Genomic DNA, 17,574 nt, shown 5'->3' with positions numbered 1-17,574 from the left:
AAAAGACCTGGAATATTTCAGTTGGTGTGCAATGAATGAAATGCATGAAAGTTTAATTTTTATATTATGGAAAATAATGAACTTTTATCACAATATGCAAATTTTTTGAGAAGGACCTGTATATTATAAGTGTTCTGAAGCCATTCCATAGTTTAATGTGAGGTACAGATGAATATTTAAGTCATTAAACTCAAGTTCACGTCAATGCATGCTCCCTCCGCTGCGGCTGGGATGCACATACGCGCTTTGTGCCGCGCTATTATAATAATTTTGCTCTATGAAAGCCTTATTAATAGCCTTTCTTGTTCTGCCCTATCTATATGTTGCTGCCTCATTAAAAAATATGCACTATAAATTTAAAATAAATGTAATTTCTTAGTATATAGGAGTATTTCTATTTCCTATTTCTATAAATATATTTGCTTGGTTTTCATGAATATATTTTGTGTAACATTTTACCAGATTTACAGCTACACATTCACTTTTGTGATTTCCTTTATTTTTTCCCCACTAAATGTTTAGATTTTATACAATTATTGTGCACTCGTGATTTTGTAACTTTTGCTGCTGAACTATTCACTAATCTAATTTATTCACCATCTATAGAAGTAGGCTATTTTTGTCATAGATTTTGATTTTATATATTTTTTTTAGTTTTCTTTATAATGAAGTCTGTATTTAGTTGATTGTGTTTTTACTCAAAAAAGTGTGATTCTATGATTCTATGTGATTCAAATTCTATGTAGAATTTCTAAACCTTAGTGTGTTGATTTGAAAAACTCACAAAAGTGTGATTTTCAATTCAACACACTAAGGTTTAGAAATTCTACATAGAATTTTTAAATAAAACTGCATTGGTATCGACCGATACTCCGATAGAATTTTTAATATCGGATCGGTTCTGAAAAAATGGTATCGGTGCATCCCTAGCTCTTTTTACATGCCCACAGCCAGACTTCTACTGATACAAACAAAGCTTAACGCTAATCGTATAAGTATCCCTTTAAAACCAATTAAAGAATATTTAATCAATAAATAAAATCGTACATAACACATCAATATGTTCTCTGAATGTAAATGTCTAGAAAGCACTTCATGACATCTCAAAGTTTGAAAATATAGTTTCCTCCATAATTGTTTTATTAATTTTACAAAAAAAGCTTAACATTTTGAGATAATCTTATGAAAGTGATTTTATTATTAAAACAAGAACAAATATCTGCCTTGATCATAAAAATTGTGAAATATTGTTCTTCTTTTAAGCATACACTCAATTTTTACAACAAAACGTAAATTTCCCAAATAACAAGACTTAATTTCTTCATTTTGCATGTAAAGTAAATAACTTGATTTAAGGATGTTTTGAATTTGTACTCCCGAGGAAGAGCAATTTTTTGCAGTGCATGCAATTTATTTGCACAATTAAATTTAGGGCCTTATGAAATTGGTTTTATTTATTGGTTAAATAAAATTTTACTGATTTACTCTACTTTTAATCTTAAATCTAAGAATTTAATCTTTTCATCCAAATTTGACATGCCATACCGCATTATACAGTACATTCCATTTTTATGAATGGATTCTGTGATTTCCACATTTTCTGCATCGCAGAAATCATAAGGCCCCAATTTACTGCCATGATATTGAATTTAAGACTTTCTGCTCCAATTGAAGACATTGTGTAAAGTCAAATTAAGATTTTTTTTAAGACCCGCATATTGATTTTTGAAGGACCATGTGACACTGAATACTGGAGTAATGGGTGCTGAAAGTTCAATAAATTACAATTTAAAATAAATACATTAGAAACTGTTATTTTTAATTGTATAAATATTTTTTAAAATATCACTTAATTTTTTACATACCATTTTTTCAGTACTTTTGAATGGTACTGTATGTACTTTTTTCACACAATATTACACTCTAAAAAATAATTCAGTGGCTTAGTAAATATCACAGTAGTCATTAACTTTATTAACTTAATAAAATCTCTCAATATCATTTACTTGATGGTTTTAGTTAAACATACCAAAATAATTGACTAAAAATCCAACAGTTAATTTTGTCTAAAATGTCTAGTTATATTTAAGTTTTTTTTCACTAAAATAATTTAGTATTCAAATAACCAATTATTTATTTTAAATATACTTAATACATTTGTGAAATTTATTTCAAAATATTTGAGAATGGAGAATTAAACCGATCTGTTTCAAGAACCACAAATATTACTTAATTAAAATTAAGATTATTAATATTTAACACACACTGAAGAAATTGAGTAAATTTACTCCATGAATTTACAATGCACCCCTCCCCCACCCTCTGACGTGATGTCAGCTCGACGGTTGAGTGAGTGTGGATATTTGAATTCTCCTCAGTCACCAGAGCAGTTTCTTCTTCTCAGAGTCGCAGCATTTCCTCTGTTAAATTCAGGTTTGTATGCTTTTTTTATTTATCTAAATAATCATTACTGTGCTAAAAGGCATTTTATTTAATTCAAAACAACATACAGAGACAGTGTGAGTCACCTTAAGTTAACGTGTGGCGTTGGTCTTTGAAACGCCTGCTGTGTTGCTCAAAACACACAACTTTAATTCGTAAAGATAATGAATTTGGATGATAAAATCTTATTAAAACTGGGCACTGTTTGTTTATTGTCAGGTTATGGAGTCTGGCGCCTGCAGCATCTTTCAGCTACGAAGGAAACGCAGGACAGCGGTCTCAAGTTCAAAGTCCACCCGCAGACCGCTAAAGTTAGTCCATCTCAGGCTCGAGAAACAGCGCTGATACGGTGGAAATGGGATAACAGACCGGTTGATTACACTTGAATTACTTTTAAATGTTTAATTTTTACTTCTAAAATGTTTGTTACATGAGTTTAAATATTGTAAAATAACTGTTATTCTTTACATGTCAAAACAGTATTATATGCTGTAACGTTATTGCTGTACTCGTCGACAATAAAAGCCATGTCATGTATAAGTGTGTTTGTGTGGACTGTGGAGTATTTTACAAAGGTTTAGAGGAAATTAAAGTTATACTAAACAAGTTAGTAATACTCGTAAATAAAAGCTGTTCATATTAGTCATAAATATTGTTTTTCAAATGCTTTTTACCCAATTTTTTCTACTTAATTGAATTTGTTAATGTAACAAATGCAGTTACTCAGATCTACTTAATTTTTTTTACTTACATTTACTCAGTTCATATGGTGTCTATAATTGATTTCACTGCTTTAAAATGTACTAAAATTTTTTAGTGTAAAAATGTTTCACCAAAAAAATTGAGTAAATCATAGTATAAGTTTTTAGAGTGGATTTAATCATTTGTTAAAAAATTATTTTTGTCTGATACAAACAAAGGTATATTGCATATATAGTATATTAATCTATAACATAAACAGTACATTAAAGGGTTACTTCACCGCTTTTTCATATTAAACTATGTCATTCCCTTAACTAAAACGAGTTGATACATACCTCTCTCGTCTCAGTGCATGCTCTTAATCTCTCTGACGCGCTGTGACGATCTGATAGCATTTAGCTTAGCCCACTAAACCCAGTTCAGTCACTATGGTACCAAACAGAGATCAAGTTCGAAGTGACCAAACACCTCCATCTTTTCCCTATTTAAATAGTTACACGAATAGTTAAACGATCAAGTATGGTGACAAAATAAAACGTGGTACTTGGTACACTAATCGGATTAAAAAGGAGAATTATAATGTATGGCGGATTAGCACTTCTGAGAGTACTTCGGCTCGGCGCAGTAAAAAGTCCCGGCCGAAACATCTTCCCTCACACCTCCCCCTCACTCTCTCATTTCTGTCAATAGGGAGATGTGAGGGAAGATGTTTCGGCCGGAACTTTTTACTGCGCCGAGCCGAAGTACTCTCAGAAGTGCTATTCCGCCATACATTATAGTTCTCCTTTTTAATCCGATTAGAAACGCGCCACGTTTTATTTTGTCACCATACTTGATCGTTCAACTATTTGTGTAACTGTATTTAAATAGGGGAAACGTGGAGGTGTTTGGTCACTTCTAACTTGATCTCTGTTTGGTTCCATAGTGAATGAACTGGGCTTAGGGAGCTAAGCTAAATGCTATCAGATCGTCACTGCGTTACAGAGAGATTAAGTGCACGCACTGAGATGAGAGAGGTATGTATCAACTCGTTTAAGTTAAGGGAATAACAGTTTAATATGAAAAGGCAGTGAAGTATCCCTTTAATATATATTAAAAAAAATTACAAAGACTATACATCTGTTCTTCACCACTCATTTACATGCCCTTTCAAAATTACTGTGGTAAAAGCATAGACTGTAAAAGAAATATGGACGTAGTGTCCTTGACGTCCCCCATAGGATTCCGATAAGCAGTTTTGAAGCGTAAAGTAGGGGCGAGCTGGGCGTCACCATCTTCCTAGTGCGTCATCGCGTACCACTCCCGGCTAACAGAAAATGGGCAAAGAGGCGGGATGTGGGCGGGGCTTAGGTGACCATGACTTTAGACAGCGGATAAATGGTTATCCTCCTGCTACTTAATGTAACCACGGCCTTAATTAGACAGAACTTTAAGGCTTTATATAATGTAAACGAATGAGTTATAAAAAAATTCAACCCCCTCAGAGTTGTCATGAAGGTCAAAATTAGCCGTATAGACAAAACCAATTTGTACCAGGCTGTAAACATGTTTTTTTCTGCTGTAAAGTTGGGAATTTTAACATGGGGCTCAATGAGATTCAGCTCCCTTCTGGAGCCTGTCCCTAGTGACCAGTTTAAAAAACAGTTTACGTTACTTCCGTATGGGCTTCAAGAGAGATCGCAGGAGGTTGACGCTTGGGTAAAACCATAGTACTTTGCGAAATACCACAAAAAGACACATTGTATACACTGGTCTACAAACATATATTCAACACACAACACTAAGCTTGATAAACTACCTCAATGTCTACCCATAAGCTAAACACATCTCCTTATAAACTGCAGTACATACTCATTATACACCATGACAAACTATATCTCACTACAGTCTATAAACGACACATTTTCCAAGCAATACAGCCTGAAGTACAAATTACAGCCTACACACTCTTTAAAAGGCGGCTTATGCCATACATTGCAATAATTACAGAGGCCTTTAGGGTTAAAATCACTATTTGAGTCTGTAAGTATAATGACTTATTACACACTACATGTCATGTGTGTATTTTTTTCTTATGTTAAAATACTCCTATAAAAATATGTCCTATACCAGCCAGTAAGCCATTTGTAGACCAATTTATCCAAAAACTGTAATACCTGACAAAATAGAAATAACACTGGTTTAACCTATAAAGTGATTTTGGGGCAGCACTATATGCTTGACTCACCAATAGTAGATGAGAAGAGTTAATAAAATCTGTCTGAAAACCACAATTATTTTTCCAATTCCTCTTGGTGGCACTAGTAATATAGAAATTACAATATTTAGCTGAATTTATTTCCATTCATTCTGTTCTTTTAGGTTCCTCCCCTCATCCAGGCATTTTCATCTTAACAGCGAGTATTGACAGGTCTGAGCACAGCTGCAGTAATCTGAGGTACTCCATGTTATTACACCAAGCTGAGAGTGCAATGACATTCTCACACATGCTCTGACGTACACATGCACACAACTGCTTTAAACCCCTTCTGTCTTCTGTTACTCATGTACCAGCATCTTTAATCCATCTCCCACTGAATCCACCATCACTCTTGCACTCAAACACACACAGTAAATAGCTTTTCTAAGAACACAAATGGGAGTTTTATTTATCATTTGAGAGGCCATCGCTTCTTGCTGAGTAACAATAGATAGCATTTACTCCTAACAAATATCGCCATCCCCCATCCCTCTTTCTCCCGCCCTCCATCTGTATCTCACCTTGTACACTTGTCCGTAGGTGCCGTTGCCCACGACTTCCACCAGTTCAAAGATTCCTGCTGGGTCCTGATGGAGAGAAACAATTTTTAAAATCATGAAATCATACAATCATGTAAACCCCTTAAAATAAAGACTATAGAGGAGAAATCATTTGGATTTACTTCCGTCCAATTACATTAACATCCCCGAATAATTTAAAGGGTTAGGCCAGAAACATATTTTACTCAAGAATGTGAACGTAGATGCCAGAACTTGACCAACATACTGTCAACAAGCAGTCTATTTGAACATGCCTTGATATGTGCTCTTACATTTGTAAAGCAAACCTCAGGAAAAGGTAGAGGTACCTAGATTTGTTTAAGTCTATGCCATTAAAACTCTATTGTAAAAGAAAATGTGTTCCTTTTGTTGTTTAATATTAAGTTATAAGACCGATTATTAGATTATGTCATTTCTAAAAAGAATCTCTAAAAAGATGAGGTCAATAAGTAGTTACATATTAACTTTTCTATTTTTTTTAGAGATGTAAAAATAAAATCTAATAACTGATCTTCTCAAGAACTATTTTAAATTTATTTTTGAAACCCCATTTAATTAAACAATGGGTAATGAAACCATTAACTAACATATTTAAGATGAATCAAAATAAAATCATTTTTGATTAAAATGGCAGATTTTTGTTTAATCATATTGTGATGTATGGTTGAGTAAAGCGTTAATTATTGGGGGGGGGGGGGGTAGAGCAGGGACTTGGCTCCATTTATCAGTTGTGGATTAAATGGCAGCCTTTTTTGAATGCGGTCTTGCCATCAACTGTAAGAAAGGGGCAGCATTTAAGTAGACAAATTGTTTAAGATCTACAAAGTCAAACTCTAAAATAATAATAAAAATAATAAAACATGCAAGGATAAATAATTCAAAATAAGACCCACACCATGCATTTTGAAAAAGGAGGTGCATTTTTTTTCCATGCTGAACTGAAATTCTTTTTTTTTAATTATTATTATATTCATGCTAATATAGTTATGGGACCCTTTGTGGCAATGCTAAAAAAATGAATATGGTGGTCAGACATTTCCAAAGCTAGCATAGCAACAACTGTACATTTGTATACTTGCGTTGGGTGTGTTTTGAGCCTTATCAGTTAGAACGTCACACTCCGCACCTTCTTATTCAATCAATCTCAGTGGAAAATATCCAAGCTACACGATTTGAACTACGTTTATGCTGATCAGGAAAGAGCATATTTCATGTCCTAAATCAAGCTTAATTTTGGAAATTGTTTCTCTCTTTTAGACAAGCGGCTCCCTGCTGGCTCAGGATGGAAATGACAGAACCATTACCTGCTCAGCCATTGAGAACAAGACAACCTTCAAAAAGGGAGTTTATGCAGCATTGTTGTGTATTAGGACCCATTATACAACTCTCAAGCAGCGTTATGTACCTCTTGTGTGTGGCTTCAGCTGGGGAACGCAGCCAAAAACTAGAATGAGTAGAGGGTTAAAAACAGCCAGCGCAGCACATACACACACACACACACACACAGTGTGATTCAATATGGCCTCGGTAACAGCTCTGTGGGTGGACAAGGCTAACGTTCTTCCTAGCTCTCACACATATACACACCACGATCATCTCGCTCTCATCTGCCTCCAATAACTGCAATCTTTTTCTCTCTCACTCTCTTGATCTCCTTTTCATCTTTCCCCCTCTCTTTCTCTATTAAAGAGATCTGGAGTGGTGAGCTGCAAGTGAGCAACATGCTCTTATGTGAAACATCAGTAAGAGGTTGAGGTTGAATGGAAATGAGAACAAACAAACAGGATTAAAAAACAAGAAGTTTTTTTTTACATAAAATAGCACGTCGTATCAAATATTATACTTTAGCGCCCGTATAATATTCAACCTGAGCTTACAAAGATCATCAAAAGAAATTAGTCTATAGAGAACCTCTGTCTTAGAGAGAGAGAGAGAGAGAGAGAGAGAGAGAGAGAGAGAGAGAGAGAGAGAGAGAGAGAGAGACATAAGAAGATAAATTAATAAATGAGCCAATGAATAAGATGATAAACAGATAATAAGGCTTTCCCTGGAGACTGCAGGGAGGACACTAAACAAAATACAGGATAAATCTTTCAAATGAGTCATTGTATGTCCATGCATGTGTGATGAGTGTCAGGACAGCACATATAGAAATATGCCAGTATAGGTCAATGTTAATTGAAAAACACATCTGAAACATCTTCAAAACAAATACAAAACTTTTTATTTTTTCCTCATAAAAGATTAGGAATTACACTATTAGACTAAAAAAACCTAACTTTAAAGTTAAAAGATTCAGTCTCTCTAAACCAGGGGTGCCCAACTTTTCTTGAACAAAGATCTACTTTTATATTTGTCAGTGTGCCAAGATCTACCCTTGCTTAAAGGGTTACTTCAGTGATTAGCATATGGCTTTGTTTCAGTAGAAACCCTGGAGTATATTCGAATGATTGTGCTCCCTCCCCTCATATCCCCCTGAGACAAGAGATTTATGCATTTCATTTCTGGAAAAATTCCTCCAAATATAGTCAATTTGTGTCATTGGAGGAATTTTTGGCCAGAGGCTAAAGACTATAGCCAGCAGAGGGAGCCATTTCCACATGTTTTCAACTCGCACATGGGGGATGGGAGATCGCACTCACAGCTCTCAGCTGCAGCCTCAGGCATTCATGTAAACAAAGTGAGTGTAACAAGTGAGTAAACAAACTAATCAGATTAATTCCTATGAAAGTTAAGCTTCCAAAGGCATGAACTGAAAACGTGCCAGACTGAACATGCGAGGTGAATCTATACCACAAGCGCGGTCACGTTTACCTCAGCTCTCATCACGAGAGCTCGTCCATGACAGTGAATGTAATCTGACTCCTGCAGCGTTTTGGGTTGTGATACTCTCTCAGCGGCTAAATCATATTATATTGAACAGACACGTTCAGTTTTTAATTGAAGTGTCTGTTCTCTAACTAAACTGATTTTATGAAAATTAACGTGGTCGTTGTGGAAAAGTGAAAGTGATTCAGTAATCTAGTAGTGGTGGCTTTGGGAGTGGCCTCGTAGGGCAGCGAAGCATTCTGGGAATTGTTGTCTTTATCCCCATGAGATAAGACAGTTAAAAAAAAAAAAAAAAATTCTCAGTGTAGAAAGCACCAAATTAAAAAAAATAATTTCAAATTTCTACTACATTAATAACCCAGTTTACATACAGATTCCTATTCCCAGCGCTGAAGTACTCATTTAATAGTGTACTAGCATACTACTCTTGCTATATCTGCCATATATTTATATTAAAGAGTATGAGTAGTATGTTTTATTAATTAGTTAATGATAAACCAATCATTTACAAAATATGACTTTTTTTTATAACTTGTTAATATATGGCATGTTAACCATTTACATATGTGCTGTTATCTTAAAATCATGAAATCAAAACAGAACAATAGTAGATGTTTGATGAGTTATTAGTTGATACTTTATTTATAACTTATAAATCATCATTTAAATATTTTTGTTAAAATAGTTTTAGTATCATCTAAATAAACAATGGTTAATTACGAACAGACCACTAGGGTAATTTATTTGTTTTCAAGGGGATAAATATTTTTTAATTTCTTATAACTTAATTAACAAAACATTTATGAAATGTTAGCATATTACCCATTAATAATTTATGAATGTTTAATCATGTTTTGTAAATGATCAGTCCATAATTAACTAATAAGCGACTTAACTAACGCCTATTCAGACTGCACGATTTTTAAACTCGTCGGGTCACTGCTCTATTAACACTGCATGACTATCTGTCTGGTATCATTCAGTCACTGCTGTGTTCACACTGCACGATGGTTTGACGACAGAGGAGTTCACACTGCATGACTGAACAAGAGGAAGAATCTCCGACAACTCTCTCTCTCTCCGGTGTGAAAACTACGTTTCCCAAACACACGTGCGATGTGACAATTAAACAACGTTAATTGTCGTTAACTTTGATTATTCACACTGCGTGATTGTCACTCGCGTGCACGAGCACCGATTTGCCTGTGATCTCGGGCATTTGTCAGCGATTTCACAAAACCTGTCGGCGACTCAAAATCGGGGCAAAAATCGGGCAGTGTAAACTAGGCTTAAATGTTATTATTAAGTGTTACTAGTTTTTTCATAAAGCAATGCTACTGGTCACACGTCTGTCAGTGGATTTTATAAATATTTAACCAATGAAAAGCATTATCCTCATGGCTCACAGCTCTGCCCCCTCCTCCGTCACACATACAGCGCAGAGTAGGGATGTCAACGATTAATCGATGATCGATTAATTGTCGATAAGACATTTGATCGATAAGAGTTATCGATCATCAATTAAGCAGGGTCATGCGCGTGCGTGCGGCTCAACCACAAAACGGGAGGAAAAATGATGCGAGCGTGCCCGAGTTCTATTTGAGACCATTTTACAGCTGACCAGAGTTACACACCTTCATCATGACTGCAAGTTTGCATGTGCATTCGCAGCCTTTTGTTTTGTGCAAATGTAAGTTGTAATATTGTGTTTATTTTGTGCATGCCAATCTATAGCTGATTTAACTCATTAGGATGCATTTGGTTAATAATTAATGTTAGAGGCGAGCGGTAGTAAAAGCGTGGCGGTGATCAGCTTCAGCTCCTCCAACAGCAATGCACAGCTAATAATGACTATGACTATTACACAACATTAATGAGAACACTACTGTAATAAAACATTATGATTGTTAAGTATTTGGGTTTATTTGCCGTGTGTTTCATTGCGTTGATCCAGCAAGAGCGCATGCACAACATGAGTCACGCATTCTGACATTCTGACTCACGCATGTAACGTTAACTAGTTCAAGTTAACTTCTGCATTCGCATCAGATTGTGCTGAAGTAATTTGTAGTATTACATTTATTTTGTAACGTTATATATGTGATCAATCATATAGGATGCGTTTCTTTTAGTGAAATAAAACACACTAGTAAATGGCTTCAGTGTAACGCATGACTACTGGTTTTCATTTAGTGCTTCGGCTTTAGTGCATACAGAGGAATGCATAATAACTATGATTGGGACTGTCATAACAGAAATGAGAACACTATTTTAATAGATGGTTGTAAAGTCATTGGGTTTAGGTGCCGTGTTCAGAGCGTTGTTCCTAGAGCGCGTACCACGCGTCTCCCATTCTGAATATGAATAAAGCAACTCAATCCAAGTTCACTTGTGCATTCACATCATTTTGTGAAGATATATAACTTATAATGTTGTGTTAACTTTATTTAAATCTGATTAATCTCATATAGGAAGCTTTTTGTTGAGTTAAATAATGCGCTAGCAAAGAGCTTCAGTGTAACTTCAGTGTTGATTCAGCGCATCAGCTTCAGCTCACGCAGTTCAAACAGCATCGCGTGACTAATAACAACTATGATTGGGACTTTCACATTACATAACATTAATGAAAACAATATTTAAAAAATCATTTGGAATTAATTGGGTTTAGGTGACGTTTTAGCACGTTGTTCTTGGAAGAGCGTCCACACATTCTGAATAACAGATCTGAGGCGGCGTTGGTGTTGTATTAGCTACAGGTTATATTTGGTTATTAAATAAGTAATTTAATTAAACTATAAATAACATCGACTAATTTTACAATCCCATAGCCCTTTGTTTAAATTAAAAAATCCTTCTCATTCATTTGGTGAAGAACATAGTGTTTTGAGCAGCATTGCACATACTGTCATGCTGTCGCCTATAATGCGGTCACTGCTTTAGACGCATATTTCAGTATTATGGTTAACGATTAATCGATTAATTGATCGTTAATTTAAACGACGATCGATCATGGGAATTTGTGAAAATTGACATCCCTAGCGCAGAGGTAAACGTAATCAGATCTTGTAAGGGTCAATTTTTAAAATAAATACAGCGTTTTCTTAACTCAAGAAATAATATGTCTATAAAGGTTAATATTTTATGTATTTCTTTTCAGCGTTCCTTCGTCTCAGACCTTTATGTATTTGAGGTCTGAGACGTGGGAACGCTGAAAAGAGAGAAAGGGCAATTTACTCTCATGTTCGACTGGAAAGCTGTCTGCGATCGACTGGTTGAGCACCCTTGCTCTAAAGTTTAGTGTCTAAACCCTTCTGTGATTATACCCGGCCCAGTCTGTTATGATTGGTTAACTGCTTGCAGCGTGATGGAAACAAAACACCTTTTACATCTGAATTTTAACTCCAGAGTCTTCCTCAGCACATGATAGAGTGAGCGTGCGTTTACATGCACACCAGTGGGGTGATAACTCACAAATATCAGCTTATTGAAATAACCAGTTTTCCCCATTTACATGCAAACCAGTAAACTGACAATGCAAGTAAACCGCGTTTACTCGCTTTATTAATAAACCGGTTTATTTCCTTGAAGTGCCATCAAACATAATAATGTCCGTATCTGAGTTTTTCAAATGTCACGTCAGTTGTGATGTTAAATAAAGTGGGCACCGTGTCAGTGGAAGATTTACGCCTCATATTATCCCTCATGCTGCATGCAGTTATGCAGCGGTGAATCGCATTATTTTCAAGTTACAACCAATATTAAAGATGCGTCATCAGATGCGAGATGAACCTGGGTGCAAATGTGTGCCAGGCACCTTTCACACGGCATCCCTGCTCACGTCAGCCAGCCCCCTGTTTGGGAAACGCTGCGATAGTGTACTGTATAACATACCGTTTAATTGTCTGCTTTTAATCTGAATCGCCCCGCTCTGTGCAGTGCGCAGCCTCGCGTCAAAACAAACTCCACGAGGAATCAGTGATAGTTTTAATTTCACCTCTAGAGGTCTCGCTCTTTCGCTGCGTAAAGACAGCGCACCCTTCTCAGCCGCAACAGCAACCTAGAAAAACTATCGGTGTGAATTTTTGCCAATAACCGATTGTTCCAGGCAGCAATCAGTTATCGTGGCAATTGATCTGTAAATCAATCTATCAATCAATCGGTCGACCTTTACTTTAATACCGGCAGTTAGCACAGCTAGTCTACTCCATATGTGCTACATAACATGCCTCAATAAACCAACTTACGGTTGGAAAATAAAAACAGCTGGGAAATATTCAGCATGCTGTTATTTGAAATATTCAAATAACAGCATGCAGCTATCTGACAGAGAGATGAAGGGCCATTAGCCATTAAAATAATGCCCATCAGCCTATATACAGTTATCAATAAGTATTACTAGATCAAGTTACATCATTAACTTGCCACCTCATGTATACAGATACCGATTAACATTAATATTTTCTCCTTGCTAATGTAAGGCAAACATCTGGCTTTTTATGCACGAGCACTTCAGCTAGTTTATTCGACAGCTGGTTTATTTTGATTAGCCAATGACAAGCTTCTGTTACATTTTGTAAGGTATAGCAGATTTTCCTAGTCATTATGCATATTCATTAGTTTGTGTTTAACCAAATATCTTACATCATTATTACTATTTGATATTTTGGTTTCTGTTATAATGTTATTAGCATTTATGTCTCATTCATACAAGCAACCCAACTTTCAAATGACTGCTATTATGATTATGTAATAGACAAATTTAAATGTATGATTTTCAGGCACCACCAAATAGCTTTGCCTGCTGCTTCTGTGTCAAGTTTGATGCTCTGGCAAGTCAATGTATTTAAAAGTGATCCTTACAAGAACTGAAACTGAGATGACCACAGGTGAACTGGAGAGCAGGTTACTCTCAAGTTCAAAAACAATACAATGAAACTATAAACCACCTCAGCCGTGTGCGATTCTAGCTAGAGGGCCACATGTAAGGCAGAGCCCTTGAGATAGTCTAAATGTGTTTTGCTCTTCTAAATGTGCATCTATGAGAGTGTGTGAGAGACGTGGTATGTGGGTGTTATATAGGACAGCTATTAAACAATGAGCTTAAATGAATCATCGTGCTCTTTCTCTCTCTCTAGGGGCAATATCAGACACATCACACCCTGGAGAGCCGTGCCCAGGAACTCACTGTACCAACACACAAGAGATATAGAGTTACAGCCAGAGCGCTAACATTTATGGTATATTCACAACTCCAGGAACACACGTAACTGCTTAATGTCAAAAGAATGGAGTCCCATCATGTTTATGTTCAGTACGCAAGTTTAGGAAGGACGCATTCCTCTGCAAACTATTTAAAAAAAAAATGTTTTATTGAAATAAAGCTGGAAAATAAAATAAATTAAAAAAGGTAATGCTGCCTTGGCAACAAACTAAATGATTGGAGAAGTCTAACATACATCACCAGAGAGAATGTCATTTCACAGGAAGATAAAGTTACTTACTGCATGATGACATTTTGAATAATCTAATTGACAGCTAGCCTAAGTAAAAATGGCAAAAGCACATACAATTATTTTGTTTCTTTGTGAACGACAGATATGTTACCTTGTATATATGCAGGAATTCCCCTAATTAGTGAGCATAATTAGCCCTAAGACACTGGATTAGCCACCTGCTAACATACACTAAGCTAGATGACTAGATTAGCCTTCTGCTCGCACATTAAATACACAGGGACTATTCTAGTATACAACACAATAGCTATTCTGAGGCTAATGTGCAAAGTGCAAAAGTTTGGGGTCAGTAAGATTTAAAAAATTATTTTTATACGGCAAAAGTGCATTCAATTGAGTCAATGTGACAGTCAATACATTGTTACAAAGATTTCTTTGTATTCATCACAGAATCCTGGAACACAATTTAAAGTAAACAAATATTTCACAATATTGCCGTTTTAATGTATTTTTGATCAAATAAATGTGGCATTGGTGAACAGGAGATAATTCTTACTGAACCTAAATTTATGAATGCTGGTGTATTAGGTAAGAGACTGTTTAATGCTAACATATACAAAGCTGGTTTCGTGCTAAAATAGACTTTGGTAAAGAATTATCATCTTTTCTTGACATGTAGTCTGGATTAATGTCAAGATTATATTCTGCATACTAAGTGGGCAACTAATTTTCTCCCCCTCACAAAATGGACTCGTTGCTGTAAATATATAATTTATCCATTAACTGAGACTTTCCAGCCATTAGGGGACTTTGAGTTTTTGTTAAATAAATAAACTGAGAAGCCATTAAAAAAAAAACATTCAATCATTATCATTCCTTGACATTTGTATTGTATGTAAACACAAAAAGAGTGATGACCTAAATGGAAAGTTACACTAATGTTTTGCAGGGCATTCCCCATACAACAAGAGAGCTTTTCTAAGATCAAGCCTATTCAATGTCAACACTTATTTGCAAGGTAGGCCCTCCCAAAAACAAAAATGTAAGTGTGTGTGTGTGTGTGTGTGTGTGTGTGTGTGTCCTAGACTTGCACACACAAAAATACATAAACACTCCAGGCCACACAATACGGGCCCAAGTCTCACCTGATCGCAGGAAATAGATTCACGAGCTAGTAAACATTTAAAAAAGCTCTTTGATATATATTATCCTCATAATCCATAATTTCGGAATAAATCATACTATTATGGATTTGTTTGGGTGTGAAGGCCTCTGGGGGGTGCAGGCAGGTGAACAACACACACTCACTCACCCGCAGGGCGGCCAGGTCGATGTCATCCAGACTCCGCGTAGGTGCGTTTTCAGTCATTTTTGCAACGATTTCAGAAGGAAATTCAAAATGCGTACTCCAAACCTGCAACTATGACCGCGTTATTTTTATTTTATCAGTATATTTCTTTCAAGGGACAGTTCAGAAAAACTTGTGAGGTCTCCGGAGAAACATTTGGCTCGTCCCCGCCGCGACCAGTTTAACCGACAACAGCTGCAGGATTTCTGACCATAAAATGTTTCTTCTTTATCGGAGAACAAAGGCTTCTTTAAGGCTAAGTGATCCGGTTCTTCGGGCAAGTGTTCGAGGAATGCCTGCGAGCATGTATCGACGATAAAGGCTGAGGTTGAGCCTATAACGTTAATCCTGAAGATTGCATGGCAACATTTTCACGAGCTTGAATCAGATGTGCCACACTGCGCTCCGTCTCTACACTCATTTTGGCAGCACTGCGTAAGTTAAGCCAAGTCAAGCCTACCTCAGTCAAAAGCAGTAGATAATATATACACGAGCAGTATAAATCACAAAAATATGTAAATAAAGAGGCAGAACTTCAAGCTAAGTCTAAAGCCGAGCTCCAAAACAGCGGCGCTCGTGATATCCGCGTCAATCTACCACAGCCGTCATGTTACGGCGCTACCCACGCACACGCCTTAAACAGGATTTCTGTGCGGATTTCGATGTCACTGTTCGGCTCAGGTAGTGTCCACACTTTTTAAAAGTCTCTAAAATGTGTATCGGGTTGAAATACACGGTCCTGGTGTCAAAAACAAGACGTGTTTACGTCGAATAAAATTCCGCCCGCCTGGCAAACTTTCATTCCCTCCTGATGTCAGTCAGCGGCACCTCCCGGTTGTGCGCAAAACCTCTGCCTATTTGTTGGAGAGAAAGAAAGGGGGAAGAACGGGAAATCATAAACAGCAGCTTGTTTTCAGCCCGGACCCTTTAAGACAGCGATCGTCACGATGCATACATAATATCATTATTATTATTAAGATATTCGCCAACGAGTCGCCTCGATAATCAACTTCGTCCTTTAGCTGTAATCTCATTTGTTTTGATGTGTCAGATTGAACTTCTCTCTCCTATCTTGGTATGATCCTATTCCTACTTCTGCTGTGGTCGGGCTGTGACGTCCCTTCTCTGCAAGAATACACAGCACTGTTTCCAGCCACTTAATTTTTTTCCCTTCCTCCCTTCCTCCCTCCCCTTCACTTCTCACTCCAGTCTTCCTGGACTGTTGAATTGCTACGGTGCTAGAACAGGGACAAACTACCCGAGTTTCAGTGGAGACAGGTGGTGCCGGGAATACCTCCCTAACTAGTGCACATGTTGTTGTTGTTTGTTGTTGTAATTTTGGAGACTTTATATAGACTTATACTTTTATACCAAGCTAAGGATTTGTTTTGTTCTCATGCCTAACCCTCACACTTTAAGACGGTTTTAAAGACATTGCTTAGATTAAGCCAAGAGTAGTTCAATTAGGACATTTAAGTATTTTTTTTACGTGCCTTAAACACATGAAATGTCAGTAAAAGTTGTTTAAGTTTAGTCCAGCTTAAACATGCATTTTAGTCTAGGAATAGGCTTAAGTCTTGTCTAATCAATGGTAAAACTCTAATAATTTAAGACATAATTTAATATGTTTATTAAATGGATGGTTAATCTAAAAAACAAAACAACAACAACAATAATAATAATATAATAACATTCTGTCATTTGCCCTTGCGTTGTACTTGACTTTTTTTCTGGTAGAACACAAAAGATAGTGGTCAAGTTTTAAAATTTCTTCTATTTTGTTCAAGTTTTAAAATTTCTTCTATTTTGTTCTGCAGAATAAACAAATATATACAGGTTTGGAATGACATGAGAGTAAACTTTTGTGAGAGTAGTTTTTTAGTATAATTTACTTTTGCTTCTATGATGGTCTCCCTCTAAAATTCATTGCTACCTTTTCACTTTATTTACTTATCTTGTTTCAGATATTTACCTTGTGTTCACAATTTTTGATTTGCTCGT

At 36.1% G+C, this 17,574-nt stretch overlaps 1 protein-coding gene across 5 annotated transcripts in view; it reads right to left on the bottom strand.

Annotated features, from left to right (window-relative positions):
• The window catches only part of mink1 (misshapen-like kinase 1), a 57,751-nt gene extending 41,014 nt beyond the window's left edge, over positions 1-16,737 (bottom strand). For 4 of the 5 annotated variants that reach the window (XM_067438443.1, XM_067438446.1, XM_067438445.1 and 1 more), the window contains exons 1-2: positions 15,538-16,737; positions 5,905-5,970 (exon numbers count right to left, since the gene is read on the bottom strand). In XM_067438443.1, the coding sequence (XP_067294544.1) occupies positions 5,905-5,970; positions 15,538-15,594 (123 nt within the window). In that variant the 5' untranslated portion in view covers positions 15,595-16,737. The remainder of the gene's footprint in view (positions 1-5,904; positions 5,971-15,537) is intronic. The other variant, XM_067438444.1, reaches the window with a different exon arrangement.
• Between the last annotated feature and the right edge of the window lie 837 nt (positions 16,738-17,574).

The sequence above is a fragment of the Pseudorasbora parva genome, chromosome 3, assembly GCF_024679245.1.
Source record: "Pseudorasbora parva isolate DD20220531a chromosome 3, ASM2467924v1, whole genome shotgun sequence".
NCBI classification, from domain to species: Eukaryota; Metazoa; Chordata; class Actinopteri; order Cypriniformes; family Gobionidae; genus Pseudorasbora; species Pseudorasbora parva.
This window is presented reverse-complemented; position numbering and strand designations above follow the sequence as displayed.